This window comes from Salvelinus fontinalis, chromosome 6, assembly GCF_029448725.1.
Source record: "Salvelinus fontinalis isolate EN_2023a chromosome 6, ASM2944872v1, whole genome shotgun sequence".
Taxonomy (NCBI): Eukaryota; Metazoa; Chordata; class Actinopteri; order Salmoniformes; family Salmonidae; genus Salvelinus; species Salvelinus fontinalis.
Genome location: NC_074670.1, coordinates 781,448 through 800,490, shown reverse-complemented (window position 1 = coordinate 800,490; position 19,043 = coordinate 781,448). Strand labels below are relative to the sequence as shown.

Below are 19,043 nucleotides of genomic sequence, written 5' to 3'. Positions count from 1 at the left end.
ATAGGTAAGCAGTAGCATCACTGTCTGTTATTGACCAGGATAGGTAAGCAGTAGCATCACTGTCTATTATTGACCAGGATAGGTAAGCAGTAGCATCACTGTCTATTATTGACCAGGATAGGTAAGCAGTAGCATCACTGTCTGATATTGACCAGGATAGGTAAGCAGTAGCATCACTGTCTGTTATTGACCAGGATAGGTAAGCAGTAGCATCACTGTCTGTTATTGACCAGGATAGGTAAGCAGTAGCATCACTGTCTGTTATTGACCAGGATAGGTAAGCAGTAGCATCACTGTCTATTATTGACCAGGATAGGTAAGCAGTAGCATCACTGTCTGATATTGACCAGGATAGGTAAGCAGTAGCATCACTGTCTGATATTGACCAGGATAGGTAAGCAGTAGCATCACTGTCTATTATTGACCAGGATAGGTAAGCAGTAGCATCACTGTCTGTTATTGACCAGGATAGGTAAGCAGTAGCATCACTGTCTGATATTGACCAGGATAGGTAAGCAGTAGCATCACTGTCTATTATTGACCAGGATAGGTAAGCAGTAGCATCACTGTCTGATATTGACCAGGATATGTAAGCAGTAGCATCACTGTCTGTTATTGACCAGAATAGGTAAGCAGTAGCATCACTGTCTGATATTGACCAGGATAGGTAAGCAGTAGCATCACTGTCTATTATTGACCAGGATAGGTAAGCAGTAGCATCACTGTCTGTTATTGACCAGGATAGGTAAGCAGTAGCATCACTGTCTGTTATTGACCAGGATAGGTAAGCAGTAGCATCACTGTCTGTTATTAGTCTTACTGCACTGCCACAGGGTTCAATAACCTTACTGTACTGTTACAGGGTTCAATAGCCTTACTGTACTGTACTGTCACAGGGTTCAATAGCCTTACTGTACTGTACTGTCACAGGGTTCAATAGCCTTACTGTACTGTACTGTCACAGGGTTCAATAGCCTTACTGTACTGTACTGTCACAGGGTTCAATAGCCTTACTGTACTGTCACAGGGTTCAATAGCCTTACTGTACTGTCACAGGGTTCAATAACCGTACTGTACTGTACTGTCACAGGGTTCAATAGCCTTACTGTACTGTACTGTCACAGGGTTCAATAGCCTTACTGTACTGTACTGTCACAGGGTTCAATAGCCTTACTGTACTGTAACAGGGTTCAATAGCCTTACTGTACTGTCACAGGGTTCAATAGCCTTACTGTACTGTCACAGGGTTCAGTAGCCTTACTGTACTGTCACAGGGTTCAATAACCTTACTGTACTGTACTGTCACAGGGTTCAATAGCCTTACTGTACTGTCACAGGGTTCAATAGCCTTACTGTACTGTACTGTCACAGGGTTCAATAACCTTACTGTACTGTCACAGGGTTCAATAGCCTTACTGTACTGTCACAGGGTTCAATAACCTTACTGTACTGTACTGTCACAGGGTTCAATAGCCTTACTGTACTGTCACAGGGTTCAATAGCCTTACTGTACTGTACTGTCACAGGGTTCAATAGCCTTACTGTACTGTCACAGGGTTCAATAACCTTACTGTACTGTACTGTCACAGGGTTCAATAGCCTTACTGTACTGTACTGTCACAGGGTTCAATAGCCTTACTGTACTGTACTGTCACAGGGTTCAATAGCCTTACTGTACTGTCACAGGGTTCAATAGCCTTACTATACTGTCACAGGGTTCAATAACCTTACTGTACTGTCACAGGGTTCAATAACCTTACTGTACTGTCACAGGGTTCAATAGCCTTACTGTACTGTCACAGGGTTCAATAACCTTACTGTACTGTCACAGGGTTCAATAACCTTACTGTACTGTCACAGGGTTCAATAACCTTACTGTACTGTACTGTCACAGGGTTCAATAGCCTTACTGTACTGTACTGTCACAGGGTTCCATAGTCTTACTGTACTGTACTGTCACAGGGTTCAATAGCCTTACTGTACTGTCACAGGGTTCAATAGCCTTACTGTACTGTCACAGGGTTCAATAACCTTACTGTACTGTCACAGGGTTCAATAACCTTACTGTACTGTACTGTCACAGGGTTCAATAGCCTTACTGTACTGTACTGTCACAGGGTTCAATAACCTTACTGTACTGTCACAGGGTTCCATAGTCTTACTGTACTGTACTGTCACAGGGTTCAATAGCCTTACTGTACTGTCACAGGGTTCAATAGTCTTACTGTACTGTACTGTCACAGGGTTCAATATCCTTACTGTACTGTACTGTCACAGGGTTCAATAGCCTTACTGTACTGTCACAGGGTTCAATAACCTTACTGTACTGTCACAGGGTTCAATAGCCTTACTGTACTGTCACAGGGTTCAATAGTCTTACTGTACTGTACTGTCACAGGGTTCAATAGCCTTACTGTACTGTACTGTCACAGGGTTCATTAGCCTTACTGTACTGTACTGTCACAGGGTTCATTAGCCTTACTGTACTGTACTGTCACAGGGTTCAATAGCCTTACTGTACTGTCACAGGGTTCAATAGCCTTACTGTACTGTACTGTCACAGGGTTCAATAGCCTTACTGTACTGTACTGTCACAGGGTTCATTAGCCTTACTGTACTGTCACAGGGTTCAATAACCTTACTGTACTGTCACAGGGTTCAATAGCCTTACTGTACTGTCACAGGGTTCAATAGTCTTACTGTACTGTACTGTCACAGGGTTCAATAGCCTTACTGTACTGTACTGTCACAGGGTTCATTAGCCTTACTGTACTGTACTGTCACAGGGTTCATTAGCCTTACTGTACTGTACTGTCACAGGGTTCAATAGCCTTACTGTACTGTCACAGGGTTCAATAGTCTTACTGTACTGTACTGTCACAGGGTTCAATAGCCTTACTGTACTGTACTGTCACAGGGTTCATTAGCCTTACTGTACTGTCACAGGGTTCATTAGCCTTACTGTACTGTACTGTCACAGGGTTCATTAGCCTTACTGTACTGTCACAGGGTTCAATAGCCTTACTGTACTGTCACAGGGTTCAATAGTCTTACTGTACTGTACTGTCACAGGGTTCAATAGCCTTACTGTACTGTACTGTCACAGGGTTCATTAGCCTTACTGTACTGTCACAGGGTTCATTAGCCTTACTGTACTGTACTGTCACAGGGTTCATTAGCCTTACTGTACTGTCACAGGGTTCAATAGCCTTACTGTACTGTCACAGGGTTCATTAGCCTTACTGTACTGTCACAGGGTTCATTAGCCTTACTGTACTGTACTGTCACAGGGTTCAATAGCCTTACTGTACTGTACTGTCACAGGGTTCAATAGCCTTACTGTACTGTCACAGGGTTCAATAGTCTTACTGTACTGTACTGTCACAGGGTTCAATAGACTTACTGTACTGTACTGTCACAGGGTTCATTAGCCTGGTCAAATGCAGGTGTGAAGTATATTCCCTTATGTACTCCTTATCCTAAAATGAAATCTATATTATTGTATTGTACTGTATTCCCCCCCAGGTCTGGCCCAGTACAGTGGGGACCCCAGGATAGAGTGGCATCTGAATGCCTTCGCCACTAAAGATGCAGTCCTGGATGCTGTGAAGAACCTGCCCTATAAGGGAGGCAACACACTGACAGGTACACTACACCAGCAGCTCCCCCTGACTTCATCCCTAATGGACAGGTACACTACCCCAGCAGCTCCCCCTGACTTCATCCCTAATGACAGCTATGGAAAGGTCACAATAGATTTAGCCCAGAGGGGGATGTTTAGCAATGCTTAATACACAATCTACACACACGTATTGAAATCTGTTTATAGATTTGTGCATGAATATAAAGTGTTTTGTTAAGGGTAACAAGAGTTAGTGAGGGAAGGGTATATGACTTTTAGAAGCATCAACCAGTGGAGCCATCATCAGGGAACTGTCTGTCTGTCTGTCTGTCTGTCTGTCTGTCTGTCTGTCTGTCTGTCTGTCTGTCTGTCTGTCTGTCTGTCTGTCTGTCTGTCTGTCTGTCTGTCTGTCTGTCTAGCTGTCTAGCTGTCTAGCTGTCTAGCTGTCTAGCTGTCTAGCTGTCTAGCTGTCTAGCTGTCTAGCTGTCTAGCTGTCTAGCTGTCTAGCTGTCTAGCTGTCTAGCTGTCTGTCTAGCTGTCTAGCTGTCTAGCTGTCTGTCTGTGTAACTGAACTGTGTAACTCTTTATATATCTGTGTGTGTCTGGGTACACCGAGTGTACAAAACATTAGGAACACCTTCCTAATATTGAGTTGCACCCCCTTTTGCCCTCAGAACAGCCTCAGTTCATCAGGACATGGACTCTACAAGGTGTTTAAAGCGTTCCACAGGGATGATGGCCCATGTTGACTCCAATGCTTCCCAGAGTTGTGTCAAGTTGCCCTTAATGTCCTTTTGGTGGAGGACCATTCTTGATACACACAGGAAACTGTTGCGTGTGAAAAACCCAGCAGCATTGAAGTTCTTGACGTGCCTGGCACCTACCACTCCCCATTCATAGGCATTTAAATATTTTGTCTTGCCCGTTCACCCTTTGAATGGCACACAATCCATGTCTCAATTGTCTCAAGGCTTAAAAATCATTATTTAACCCGTCTCCTCCACTTCATCATCACTGATTGAAGTGGATTTAACAAAGTGACGTCAATAAGGGATCATAGCTTTCACCTGGATTTACCTGGTCAGTCTGTTATGGAAAGAGCAGTTGTTCCTAATGTTTTGCCCACTCAGTGTATCTGTGTATTTCTGTAGGCCTGGCCCTGACCTATATCCTGGAGAACAGCTTCAAGCCCGAGTCAGGCTCCAGGAGCGGCGTACCCAAAGTCGGTATCCTAATCACAGATGGGAAGTCCCAGGATGACGTGATCCCCCCTGCCCAGAGCCTGAGGGACGCTGGCATCGAACTCTTCGCCATTGGTAGGACTATATTCATGCTGTGAGACTTGATGCTGTCGGTAGGACACAGTTAGTGTCCCATGTATGTTGTTTTAGAGGTAAAGGGACATGGTGACACATTTGGATACACTTTTGTCCTTTGTGCTATGTTAAGGGAAACAAAAGGAAATGGATAGATCTTGATCTTAATCTAAATCTTGATTTAAATCTTGATCTAAATCTTAATCTAGATCTTAATATTGATCTTAATCTTGATCTTGATCTTAATCTAAATCTGGATCTAAATCTTAATCTAAATCTTGATCTTAATCTTGATCTAAATCTTAATCTTGATTTAAATCTTGATCTAAATTTTAATCTAGATCTTAATCTTGATCTAAATCTTAATCTAGATCTAAATCTGGATCTAAATCTTAATCTAAATCTGGATCTAAATCTAAATCTGGATCTAAATCTTAGTCTTAATCTAGATCTTAATCTTGATCTTGATCTTAGTGCTCTCTCTCCCTGTGTGCAGGTGTAAAGAATGCTGATGAGAATGAGCTGAGGGCCATAGCTTCTGAGCCTGACAACACTCATGTGTACAACGTGGCAGACTTCAGCATCATGAGCTCTATCATAGAGGGACTGACCCAGATAGTCTGTGAACGGGTAGAGGAGCAGGACAAGGAGATCAAAGGTGAACAAACCAAATCAGAGAGCAAAGATGTTGACACTTCAGTCGTCATACTAGTGTGTATCTTTACAGTACATACTGTCTCATTCACTTAGACATTGTGCCCAGTCTTCAGTCCTCATACTAGTGTATATCTTTACAGTACATACTGTCTCATTCACTTAGACATAGTGCCCAGCCCAGTCTTCAGTCCTCATACTAGTGTATATCTTTACAGTACATACTGTCTCATTCACTTAGACATAGTGCCCAGTCTTCAGTCCTCATACTAGTGTATATCTTTACAGTACATACTGTCTCATTCACTTAGACATAGTGCCCAGTCTTCAGTCATCATACTAGTGTATATCTTTACAGTACATACCCAGTCTTCAGTCCTCATACTAGTGTATATCTTTACAGTACATACTGTCTCATTCACCTAGACATAGTGCCCAGTCTTCAGTCATCATACTAGTGTATATCTTTACAGTACATACCCAGTCTTCAGTCCTCATACTAGTGTATATCTTTACAGTACATACTGTCTCATTCACCTAGACATAGTGCCCAGTCTTCAGTCATCATACTAGTGTATATCTTTACAGTACATACCCAGTCTTCAGTCCTCATACTAGTGTATATCTTTACAGTACATACTGTCTCATTCACCTAGACATAGTGCCCAGTCTTCAGTCATCATACTAGTGTATATCTTTACAGTACATACCCAGTCTTCAGTCCTCATACTAGTGTATATCTTTACAGTACATACTGTCTCATTCACCTAGACATAGTGCCCAGTCTTCAGTCATCATACTAGTGTATATCTTTACAGTACATACCCAGTCTTCAGTCCTCATACTAGTGTATATCTTTACAGTACATACTGTCTCATTCACCTAGACATAGTGCCCAGTCTTCAGTCCTCATACTAGTGTATATCTTTACAGTACATACCCAGTCTTCAGTCCTCATACTAGTGTATATCTTTACAGTACATACTGTCTCATTCACTTAGACATAGTGCCCAGTCTTCAGTCCTCATACTAGTGTATATCTTTACAGTACACACTGTCTCATTCACTTAGACATAGTGCCCAGCCCAGTCTTCAGTCGTCATACTAGTGTATATCTTTACAGTACATACTGTCTCATTCACTTAGACATAGTGCCCAGTCTTCAGTCGTCATACTAGTGTATATCTTTACAGTACATACTGTCTCATTCACTTAGACATAGTGCCCAGCCCAGTCTTCAGTCCTCATACTAGTGTATATCTTTACAGTAGATACTGTCTCATCCCTTAGACATAGTGCCAAGTCTTCAGTCCTCATACTAGTGTATATCTTTACAGTACATACTGTCTCATCACTTAGACATAGTGCCCAGTCTTCAGTCGTCATACTAGTGTATATCTTTACAGTACATACTGTCTCATCCCTTAGACATAGTGCCCAGTCTTCAGTCGTCATACTAGTATATATCTTTACAGTACATACTGTCTCATCACTTAGACATAGTGCCCAGTCTTTAATATTGAGCAGACCTCAGGTTGTCACTACAAATCTGAGCTGAAATAACTCCTGTCTGTTTGATACACTTCATACTTAATCACCATGCAGAATCATCATACTGCTGTCCATATGTAGTGCATACTGAATAATCACGCACTTAGACATGCACACTTAGAACAAAGGGTTCCAAAAGGGTTCTTCGGCTGTCCCCGTAGGAATACATTTATTGGTTACAGGTAGAACCCTTCTGGGTTCCATTTAGAACCCTCTATGGAAAGAGTTCTACATGGAACCCTTTTGGGTTCCATGTAGAACCTGGAGCCAAAAGGGTTCTAGTTGGAACCAATAATAGTTCTTCATAGGGTTCTCCTATGGGGACAGCCGAAGAACCCTTTTAGGTTCTAGATAGCATATTTTATTTCTAAGAGTGTACTGTACAAACTTTCCATACCATGCATTCTCTGACGATCTGTTGTAATGTATCTCCAGAGGAGACGGCAGGTCAGGAGACACAGGGAGCTCCTCAGGACCGAGGGACATCAACATGTCCAGACAGTATACTGTACAGTCTTTCACCTTAGATGATGCTATCCTGTACTATCTGAATGTCTGTTCCTCCAGGAGAGTCTGCAGAGCAGGAGACACAGGGTGCCCCTCAGGACCTAGTGACATCAGAGGTGACAGCCAGGAGTTTCAGGGTGTCCTGGAGTCACGCTCCCGGCAGTGTAGAGAAGTACCGTGTGGTGTACTACCCTGCTACCCAGGGAGGACGGCCTGAAGAGGTATTACACACTCTATCTTACTCTCCCACCCAATAGTGTTTGATGTTTATCTGTTGCAGGTGAAACCAAAGGGGTTGGAACCCAAATTATTTTCTAATTGTTTCGTTCTGAATAGAATCACAATTCTTTATCGTTCCGTTCCACTGTTCCGAACAGAGAAATAAAGTTCTGAATAGAATCACCATTCTTTTATCGTTCCGTTCCACTGTTCCAAACAGAGAAATAAAGTTCTGAATAGAATCACCATTTTATCGTTCCGTTCCAATGTTCCGAACAGAGAAATACAGTGCTGAACCTGTTCAAACCCTAAAAAAGTACCAGTTTATATTTTTAATTTCTGTTCCTTTTTTTAACGTTTAAAATCGACAGTTGTTTACATTTAGCTCATTAAATGACTTCACCAATCAGTGCAGATAGAGCAGGCAAGATGTGATTGACATTTTTGTGGGCGGGGAGAGTGTGCAAGAGAGGGTGGAGGAAGAGGCTTGAAGCGCTGGGCATCTTGTTATGACGTGCATTATCTGACACATGTCCACAGAATTATACCTAGGAGGAGCGGCTTCTATGGAGGAACGTTGAATGTCCTTTGAGCTAGCTAGCTAACAAGCTTGTGTGTGCAGAGCGGCACCAGAATTAAAAACATGTCTTACCTTTTTGTAGTTAGTAAATCCAGTTAGTAAATCCAGGTAGACACTGGAATAAGTCTCTTGAGTGACAGAGTGAGGGCTTTGCACAGGTGCTTTGTTGCATTATTTTATGGGACTGGAACATAAGACAACGTTGTTAACCGGTTCCCATGCTTTTAAAATAACGCTTCTGTTCCGGAACAGTATGGGTCACTTTCGTTCCAGGTTCCGTTTCTGTTCCTTGAAAAATTTACATTACTGGATGTATTCACTCCAAATGTTCAGGCTCTGTGTATCTCTCAGACCCAGTCTCTGTGTATCTCTCTGACCCAGTCTCTCTGTATCTCTCTGACCCAGTCTCTGTGTATCTCTCTGACCCAGTCTCTGTGTATCTCTCTGACCCAGTCTCTGTGTATCTCTCTGACCCAGTCTCTGTGTATCTCTCTGACCCAGTCTCTGTGTATCTCTCCCAGGCTGTGGTGGACGGCACAGAGAACTCTGTGGTTCTGCGGTATCTCAACTCCTTAACAGAGTACCAGTTAGCTGTGTTTGCTGTCTACACCAGCTCAGCTAGCGAGGCACTTCGTGGCAGCGAGACCACATGTGAGTCCACCTCCCTTCTCATTGTCAGACTATTTTCTATACTTGTTCTTTTCTCCCTCAGCTCCTGGGCCAAGTTGGACGTGTGTAGACATACTCTTTCACCTGGGTTTAACACAACTCTCTGTGTGTGTCTGTGTGTATGTGTCTGTGTGTATGTGTCTGTTTGTTCCTGTGTGTGTGTGCGTTCCTGCGTGTGTTCACGTGTGTCTCAGTGGCTCTCCCCATGGTGAACGGCCTGGAGCTGTACGACGTTACCCACAACACCATGCGGGCGCGGTGGAGCGGTGTGCAGGGCGTCTCGGGGTACATGGTCCTATACGCCCCCCTGACCAAGGACCGGGCCTCCGACGAGAAAGAGGTACCCCAGCCGGAGAGCCGCGAGCCTGGGTGGGATCGGTCTGGGGGAGGGTTCTTCCTGGAGGGGCTGCTGGTGGTCCGTGTCTCTTTTCTCCTAATGAAGTATAGCATGGATAATCCCTAGTTACTACACCACAGGACCACTGGGGGTGGGAGGCTTTGTGTCAGTAGATCTGGTGATCTGGAGGCTCCACAGGTTTATTGGAACCTGGTGGTGTCATGGAGGCAGGAGATGCCTCAATAAGAGGACTTCCTCTGTCCCTGTCTCTGTCCCTTTCTTTGTCCCCGTCTCTGTCTCTGTCCCTGTCTCTGTCCCTGTCCCTGTCCCTGTCCCTGTCCCAGGCCCCGTGTCTGTCTCTGGCCCCATCTCTGTCTCAGTCACTGTCCCTGTCTCTGTCCCTGTCTTTGTCCCCGTCTCTGTCTCTGTCTTTGTCCCTGTCTCTGTCCCTGTCCCTGTCTCGTCTCTGTCTTTGTCCCTGTCCTTATCTCTGTTCATGTATCTGTCCCTGTCCCTGTTCCTGTCTCTGTCTCGTCTCTGTCTTTGTCCCTGTCCTTATCTCTATTCATGTATCTGTCCCTGTCCTTGTCTCTAGAGAACATGTTGCAGTTCTACTCATGTTGCCATGGGGCGGAGAGAAGATGAGCTGTTTTACATGTTGCCATGGGGCGGAGAGAAGATGAGCTGTTTTACATGTTGCCATGGGGCGGAGAGAAGATCAGCTGTTTTACATGTTGCCATGGGGCGGAGAGAAGATGAGCTGTTTTACATGTTGCCATGGGGCAGAGAGAAGATGAGCTGTTTTACATGTTGCCATGGGGCGGAGAGAAGATGAGCTGTTTTACATGTTGCCATGGGGCGGAGAGAAGATGAGCTGTTTTACATGTTGCCATGGGGCAGAGAGAAGATGAGCTGTTTTACATGTTGCCATGGGGCGGAGAGAAGATGAGCTGTTTTACATGTTGCCATGGGGCAGAGAGAAGATGAGCTGTTTTACATGTTGCCATGGGGCGGAGAGAAGATGAGCTGTTTTACATGTTGCCATGGGGCAGAGAGAAGATGAGCTGTTTTACATGTTGCCATGGGGCGGAGAGAAGATGAGCTGTTTTACATGTTGCCATGGGGCAGAGAGAAGATGAGCTGTTTTACATGTTGCCATGGGGCGGAGAGAAGATGAGCTGTTTTACATGTTGCCATGGGGCGGAGAGAAGATGAGCTGTTTTACATGTTGCCATGGGGCGGAGAGAAGATGAGCTGTTTTACATGTTGCCATGGGGCGGAGAGAAGATGAGCTGTTTTACATGTTGCCATGGGGCAGAGAGAAGATGAGCTGTTTTACATGTTGCCATGGGGCGGAGAGAAGATGAGCTGTTTTACATGTTGCCATGGGGCGGAGAGAAGATGAGCTGTTTTACATGTTGCCATGGGGCGGATTTTTGCATTTTCTGAATATGATATCTGAGTGACACTGACTAACAAAATCAGTGGGGGCCCCTGGTCGGTATTTCAACCATGATAGCAAGTTTAGTTAGCCCACGTCAGTTAGTTTAGCGGACAGCTAAGTGACTATCAGTGACTGACATCACAGGAGAAAAACTGATGATGCACAACCCCGTTTTGAAATGGCACCTTGTGCATTCTAATCTTCTAACTCGCTGGGCTAATGTGGGCTAATGTAGTGGGCTAATGTAGTGGGCTAATGTAGTGGGCTAATGTAGTGGGCTAATGTAGTGGGCTAATGTAGTGGGCTAATGTAGTGGGCTAATGTGGGCTAATATAGTGGGCTAATGTGGGCTAATGTAGTGGGCTAATGTGGGCTAATGTAGTGGGCTAATGTAGTGGGCTAATGTAGTGGGCTAATGTAGTGGGCTAATGTAGTGGGCTAATGTAGTGGGCTAATGTGGGCTAATGTAGTGGGCTAATGTGGGCTAATGTAGTGGGCTAATGTGGGCTAATGTGGGCTAATGTGAGCTAATGTAGTGGGCTAATGTGGGCTAATGTAGTGGGCTAATGTGGGCTAATGTAGTGGGCTATATGGGTAAGTTGAGACCTCGACTGAGTTTCTAAAATATATATATATATATATTATGTGGAACTTTGGTTTAACCAAACTCTCTGTGTGTGGAAGAGCCGGATTATTCCACAAGATAAACGACTCTGCTTTTTTTCTACAGTATTGCGTGCCTCAGAAATAATACTGTACGTTCTGTAAAGCTGTTTTCAGACAGTGCAAAGAAGTGACATGTTTCATGTTGAATTATTCTCCATACTAATCAGCCTTCCAGATGGTGCTTCTTGGCTTCAGTCCCAACAGTACCCTGTTCCCTATATAGCCCACTACATTCGCCCACTACACAAGTAGTGCACTAAATACGGGAATAGGTTGTAATTTGGGACTCACACCACTGTGTCATCTGGACCTTCACCGATGCCATGCTTTCCCATTTCCCCCTTTAAACCAACAGATGAAGGTGTCAGACGCAGTAACTGATCTGCAGCTGGAGGACTTGACTCCTGCTACTGAGTACACTGTGACAGTCTACGCCATGTATGGAGAAGAAGCTAGCGATCCTATGACTAGCCAGCAGACCACCTGTAAGTGTCCTCTTAAACCTACTGTTAAATATTCAACAATTCAGATAAAGGACAGATATACTGTATGTCTTCCTGAGGACAGATATACTGTATGTCTTCCTGAGGATAGATATACTGTATGTCTTCCTGAGGACAGATATACTGTATGTCTTCCTGAGGACAGATATACTGTATGTCTTCCTGAGGACAGATATACTGTATGTCTTCCTGAGGACAGATATACTGAAGGTCTTCCTGAGGACAGATATACTGAAGGTCCTCCTGAGGACAGATATACTGAAGGTCTTCCTGAGGACAGATATACTGAATGTCTTCCTGAGGACAGATATACTCAAGGTCTTCCTGAGGACAGATATACTCAAGGCCTTCCTGAGGACAGATATACTCAAGGTCTTCCTGAGGACAGATATACTGAAGGTCTTCCTGAGGACAGATATACTGAAGGTCTTCCTGAGGACAGATATACTGAAGGTCTTCCTGAGGACAGATATACTGTATGTCTTCCTGAGGACAGATATACTGAATGTCTTCCTGAGGACAGATATACTGAAGGTCCTCCTGAGGACAGATATACTGAAGGTCTTCCTGAGGACAGATATACTGAATGTCTTCCTGAGGACAGATATACTATATGTCTCCCCGTCTTCAGAAGTTGTAGCTGTATAGCCCTTAGTGACAACTGCTGATGGAAAAAGGGCTCTGTAAATACATTTGATTGATCTCTTCAACATGACATTTTGAGTTAACCCCTTTGTGTCTGCAGTGCCACTGAGCCCTCCCAAGAACCTTGTGTTCTCTGAGGTGGACCACAACTCAGCCAAACTGTCGTGGGACGCTGCCTCTAGGAAGGTGACAGGATACCGCATCATGTACGTCAAGACTGACGGGCTAAAGACTGATGAGGTGAGAGACAACACTAGGGGATTTAACCTAGAACAAGACTAGGGGATTTAACCTAGAACAAGACTAGGGGATTTAACCTAGAACAAAACTATGGGATTTAACCTTGAACAAGACTAGGGGATTTAACCTAGAACAAGACTAGGGGATTTAACCTAGAACAAGACTAGGGGATTTAACCTAGAACAACACTAGGGGATTTAACCTAGAACAACACTAGGGGATTTAACCTAGAACAAGACTAGGGGATTTAATCTAGAACAAGACTAGGGGATTTAACCTAGAACAAGACTAGGGGATTTAACCTAGAACAAAACTATGGGATTTAACCTTGAACAAGACTAGGAGATTTAACCTAGAACAAGACTAGGGGGTTTAACCTAGAACAACAGTAGGGGATTTAACCTAGAACAACACTAGGGGATTTAACCTAGAACAAGACTGTGGGATTTAACCTAGAACAAGACTAGGGGATTTAACCTAGAACAAGACTAGGGGATTTAACCTAGAACAAGACTAGGGGATTTAACCTAGAACAAGACTAGGGAATTTAATCTAGAACAAGACGAGGGGAATTAACCTAGAACAAGACGAGGGGATTTAACCTAGAACAAGACTAGGGGATTTAACCTAGAACAAGACTAGGGGATTTAACTTAGAACAAGACGAGGGGATTTAACCTAGAACAAAACTATGGGATTTAACCTAGAACAAGACTAGGGGATTTAACCTAGAACAAGACTAGGGGATTTAACCTAGAACAAGACTAGGTGATTTAACCTAGAACAAGACTAGGGGATTTATTAACCTAGAACAAGACTAGGGGATTTAACCTAGAACAAGACTAGGGGATTTAACCTAGAACAAGACTAGGGGATTTAACTTAGAACAAGACGAGGGGATTTAACCTAGAACAAAACTATGGGATTTAACCTAGAACAAGACTAGGGGATTTAACCTAGAACAAGACTAGGGGATTTAACCTAGAACAAGACTAGGGGATTTAACCTAGAACAAGACTAGGGGATTTAACCTAGAACAAGGTGATTTAACCTAGAACAAGACTAGGGGATTTATTAACCTAGAACAAGACTAGGGGATTTAACCTAGAACAAGACTAGGGGATTTAACCTAGAACAAGACTAGGGGATTTAACTTAGAACAAGACGAGGGGATTTAACCTAGAACAAAACTATGGGATTTAACCTAGAACAAGACTAGGGGATTTAACCTAGAACAAGACTAGGGGATTTAACCTAGAACAAGACTAGGTGATTTAACCTAGAACAAGACTAGGGGATTTAACCTAGAGTTATCCATATATTACATCTGACTTCCTTCTCCTTCTCTCTCTCTCTCTCTCTCTCTGTCTCTGTCTCTGTCTCTGTCTCTGTTTCTGTCTCTGTCTCTGTCTCTTTCTCTCTCTCTTCTCTCAATACTGTGTGTCTCTCTCTCTTCTGTCAATACTGTGTGTCTCTGTTTCCCCTTAGGTGGATGTGGGTCCAGTCACGTCCTGGACTCTGAATGACCTGACGTCTGCAAGGGAGTATGAGGTAGCCATCTTTGGGATCTACGACGAGGGCCAATCAGAAGCCCTCTCTGGCAGCTTCACCACCGGTAAGAACCAATCAGAGTATCTCAGAGTAGTTGGGCAGGGTTTGCACTTTAGGAACTATTCTATTGGTAGTAACCAGGTCAGAATAGGACTGTGTATGAGTTCTTCCTATTGGTACTAACCAGGTCAGAATAGGACTGTGTATGAGTTCTTCCTGTTGGTACTAACCAGGTCAGAATAGGACGGTAGTATGAGTTCTTCCTATTGGTACTAACCAGGTCAGAATAGGACTGTGTATGAGTTCTTCCTATTGGTACTAACCTGATCAGAATAGGATGGTAGTATGAGTTCTTCCTATCAGAAGTGATGTGTGTTTTACTTCATGTTATATCTGATCTTCCTGTTCTGATGATGCTGTTTGATCTCTCTAACAGAACCTGTGCCAGGCCCTCTTGACCTCCAGGCCAGTGAGGTCACTGCAGAGAGCTTCCGGGTCAGCTGGGGTCACTCTGCTCCGGGCATCGTCCTCTACAAACTGACCTGGGCTCCTTATGATGGAGGGGACACTAAGGAGGTCGGTACTGGGACAACCCACTATGGAGATCAGTACTGAGACAACCCACTAAGGAGTTCAGTACTGAGACAACCCACTAAGGAGTTCAGTACTGAGACAACCCACTAAGGAGGTCAGTACTGAGACAACCCACTAAGGAGGTCAGTACTGAGACAACCCACTAAGGAGGTCAGTACTGAGACAACCCACTAAGGAGGTCAGTACTGAGCCAACCTACTAAGGAGGTCAGTACTGGGACACTCCACTAAGGAGGTCAGTACTGAGATAACCCACTAAGGAGGTCAGTATGGGGACAACCCACTAAGGAGGTCAGTACTGAGCCAACCCACTAAGGAGGTCAGTACTGAGACAACCCACTAAGGAGGTCAGTACTGGGACAACCCACTAAGGAGGTCAGTACTGGGACAACCCACTAAGGAGGTCAGTACTGGTACAATCCACTAAGGAGGTCGGTACTGAGACAACCCACTGAGGAGGTCAGTACTGAGACAACCCACTAAGGAGGTCAGTACTGGGACAACCCACTAAGGAGGTCAGTACTGGGACAACCCACTAAGGAGGTCAGTACTGGGACAACCCACTAAGGAGGTCAGTACTGAGCCAACCCACTAAGGAGGTCAGTACTGGGACACCCCACTAAGGAGGTCAGTACTGAGCCAACCCACTAAGGAGGTCAGTATGGGGACAACCCACTAAGGAGGTCAGTACTGAGCCAACCCACTAAGGAGTTCAGTACTGAGACAACCCACTAAGGAGGTCAGTACTGGGACAACCCACTAAGGAGGTCAGTACTGGGACAACCCACTAAGGAGGTCAGTACTGGGACAATCCACTAAGGAGGTCGGTACTGAGACAACCCACTAAGGAGGTCAGTACTGAGACAACCCACTAAGGAGGTCAGTACTGGGACAACCCACTAAGGAGGTCAGTACTGGGACAACCCACTAAGGAGGTCAATACTGAGACAACCCACTAAGGAGGTCAGTACTGAGCCAACCCACTAAGGAGGTCAGTACTGGGACACCCCACTAAGGAGGTCAGTACTGGGACAACCCACTAAGGAGGTCAGTACTGGGACAACCCACTAAGGAGGTCAGTACTGGTACAATCCACTATGGAGGTCGGTACTAAGACAACCCACTAAGGAGGTCAGTACTGAGACAACCCACTAAGGAGGTCAGTACTGGGACAACCCACTAAGGAGGTCAGTACTGGGACAACCCACTAAGGAGGTCAGTACTGGGACAACCCACTAAGGAGGTCAGTACTGAGCCAACCCACTAAGGAGGTCAGTACTGGGACACCCCACTAAGGAGGTCAGTACTGAGACAACCCACTAAGGATGTCAGTACTGGGACAACCCACTAAGGAGGTCAGTACTGAGCCAACCCACTAAGGAGGTCAGTACTGAGACAACCCACTAAGGAGGTCAGTACTGGGACAACCCACTAAGGAGGTCAGAACTGGGACAACCCACTAAGGAGGTCAGTACTGGGACAATCCACTAAGGAGGTCGGTACTGAGACAACCCACTAAGGAGGTCAGTACTGGGACACCCCACTAAGGAGGTCAGTACTGAGCCAACCCACTAAGGAGGTCAGTATGGGGACAACCCACTAAGGAGGTCAGTACTGAGCCAACCCACTAAGGAGGTCAGTACTGAGACAACCCACTAAGGAGGTCAGTACTGGGACAACCCACTAAGGAGGTCAGTACTGGGACAACCCACTAAGGAGGTCAGTACTGGGACAATCCACTAAGGAGGTCAGTACTGGGACAACCCACTAAGGAGGTCAGTACTGGGACAACCCACTAAGGAGGTCAGTACTGGGACAACCCACTAAGGAGGTCAGTACTGGGACAATCCACTAAGGAGGTCGGTACTGAGACAACCCACTGAGGAGGTCAGTACTGAGACAACCCACTAAGGAGGTCAGTACTGAGACAAGCCACTAAGGAGGTCAGTACTGAGCCAACCCACTAAGGAGGTCAGTACTGGGACAACCCACTGAGGAGGTCAGTACTGAGACAACCCACTAAGGAGGTCAGTACTGAGCCAACCCACTAAGGAGGTCAGTACTGAGCCAACCCACTAAGGAGGTCAGTATGGGGACAACCCACTAAGGAGGTCAGTATGGGGACAACCCACTAAGGAGGTCAGTACTGAGCCAACCCACTAAGGAGGTTAGTACAGGGACAACCCACTAAGGAGGTCAGTACTGAGCCAACCCACTAAGGAGGTCAGTACTGAGACAACCCACTAAGGAGGTCAGTACAGGGACAACTGACTAAGGAGGTCAGTACTGAGACAACCCACTAAGGAGGTCAGTACTGAGACAACCCACTAAGGAGGTCAGTACTGAGACAACCCACTAAGGAGGTCAGTACTGAGCCAACCCACTCTGGAGGTCAGTACTGAGACAACCCACTAAGGAGGTCAGTACTGAGCCAACCCACTAAGGAGGTCAGTACTGAGCCAACCCACTCTGGAGGTCAGTACTGAGACAACCCACTAAGGAGGTCAGTACTGGGACAACCCACTAAGGAGGTCAGTACTGAGCCAACCCACTAAGGAGGTCAGTACTGAGACAACCCACTAAGGAGGTCAGTACTGAGACAACCCACTATGGAGGTCAGTACTGAGACAACCCACTAAGGAGGTCGGTACTGAGCCAACCCACTAAGGAGGTCAGTACTGAGACAACCCACTAAGGAGTTCAGTACTGAGACAACCCACTAAGGAGGTCAGTACAGGGACAACCCACAAAGGAGTTCAGTACTGAGACAACCCACTAAGGATGTCAGTACTGAGACAATCCACTAAGGAGGTCAGTACTGGGACAACCCACTAAGGATGTCAGTACTGAGACAACCCACTAAGGAGGTCGGTACTGGGACAACCCACTAAGGAGGTCAGTACTGAGACAACCCACTAAGGAGGTCAGTACTGAGACAACCCACTAAGGAGGTCAGTACTGAGACAACCCACTAAGGAGGTCAGTACTGAGACAACCCACTAAGGAGGTCAGTACTGAGACAATCCACTAAGGAGGTCGGTATGGGGACAACCCACTAAGGAGGTCAGTACTGAGACAACCCACTAAGGAGGTCAGTACTGAGACAACCCACTAAGGAGGTCAGTACTGAGACAATCCACTAAGGAGGTCAGTACTGAGACAATCCACTAAGGAGGTCGGTTCTGAGACAACCCACTAAGGAGGTCAGTACTGAGACAACCCACTGAGGAGGTCAGTACTGAGACAACCCACTGAGGAGGTCAGTACTGGGACAACCCACTAAGGATGTCAGTACTGGGACAACCCACTAAGGAGGTCAGTACTGAGACAACCTACTGAGGAGGTCAGTACTGAGACAACCCACAAAGGAGGTCAGTACTGAGACAACCCACTAAGGAGGTCAGTACTGAGACAACACACTAAGGAGGTCAGTATGGGGACAACCCACAAAGGAGAGCAGTACTGAGACAACACACTAAGGAGGTCAGTACGGGGACAACCCACTAAGGAGGTCAGTACTGAGACAACCCACTAAGGAGTTCAGTATGGGGACAACCCACTAAGGAGGTCAGTACTGAGACAACCCACAAAGGAGTTCAGTACTGAGACAACCCACAAAGGAGGTCAGTACTGAGACAACCCACTAAGGAGGTCAGTACTGAGACAACCCACTAAGGAGGTCAGTACTGGGACAACCCACTAAGGATGTTGGTACTGAGACAACCCACTAAGGAGGTCAGTACTGAGACAACCCACAAAGGAGGTCAGTACTGAGACAACCCACAAAGGTCAGTACTGAGACAACCCACTAAGGAGGTCACTACTGAGCCAACCCTATAAGGATGTCAGTACTGAGACAACCCACTAAGGAGGTCAGTACTTGGACAACCCACTAAGGATGTCAGTACTGAGACAACCCACTAAGGAGGTCAGTACTGAGACAATCC

General features: G+C 45.5%; 1 protein-coding gene across 5 annotated transcripts in view; it reads left to right on the top strand.

Annotated features, from left to right (window-relative positions):
- The window catches only part of LOC129856837 (collagen alpha-1(XIV) chain-like), a 254,053-nt gene that overhangs the window by 62,736 nt on the left and 172,274 nt on the right, over positions 1–19,043 (top strand). For all 5 annotated transcript variants that reach the window (XM_055924547.1, XM_055924545.1, XM_055924543.1 and 2 more), the window contains exons 7-16: positions 3,526–3,645; positions 4,774–4,938; positions 5,435–5,596; positions 7,711–7,871; positions 8,971–9,100; positions 9,313–9,458; positions 11,921–12,050; positions 12,814–12,953; positions 14,441–14,567; positions 14,940–15,079. In XM_055924547.1, the coding sequence (XP_055780522.1) occupies positions 3,526–3,645; positions 4,774–4,938; positions 5,435–5,596; positions 7,711–7,871; positions 8,971–9,100; positions 9,313–9,458; positions 11,921–12,050; positions 12,814–12,953; positions 14,441–14,567; positions 14,940–15,079 (1,421 nt within the window). The remainder of the gene's footprint in view (positions 1–3,525; positions 3,646–4,773; positions 4,939–5,434; positions 5,597–7,710; positions 7,872–8,970; positions 9,101–9,312; positions 9,459–11,920; positions 12,051–12,813; positions 12,954–14,440; positions 14,568–14,939; positions 15,080–19,043) is intronic.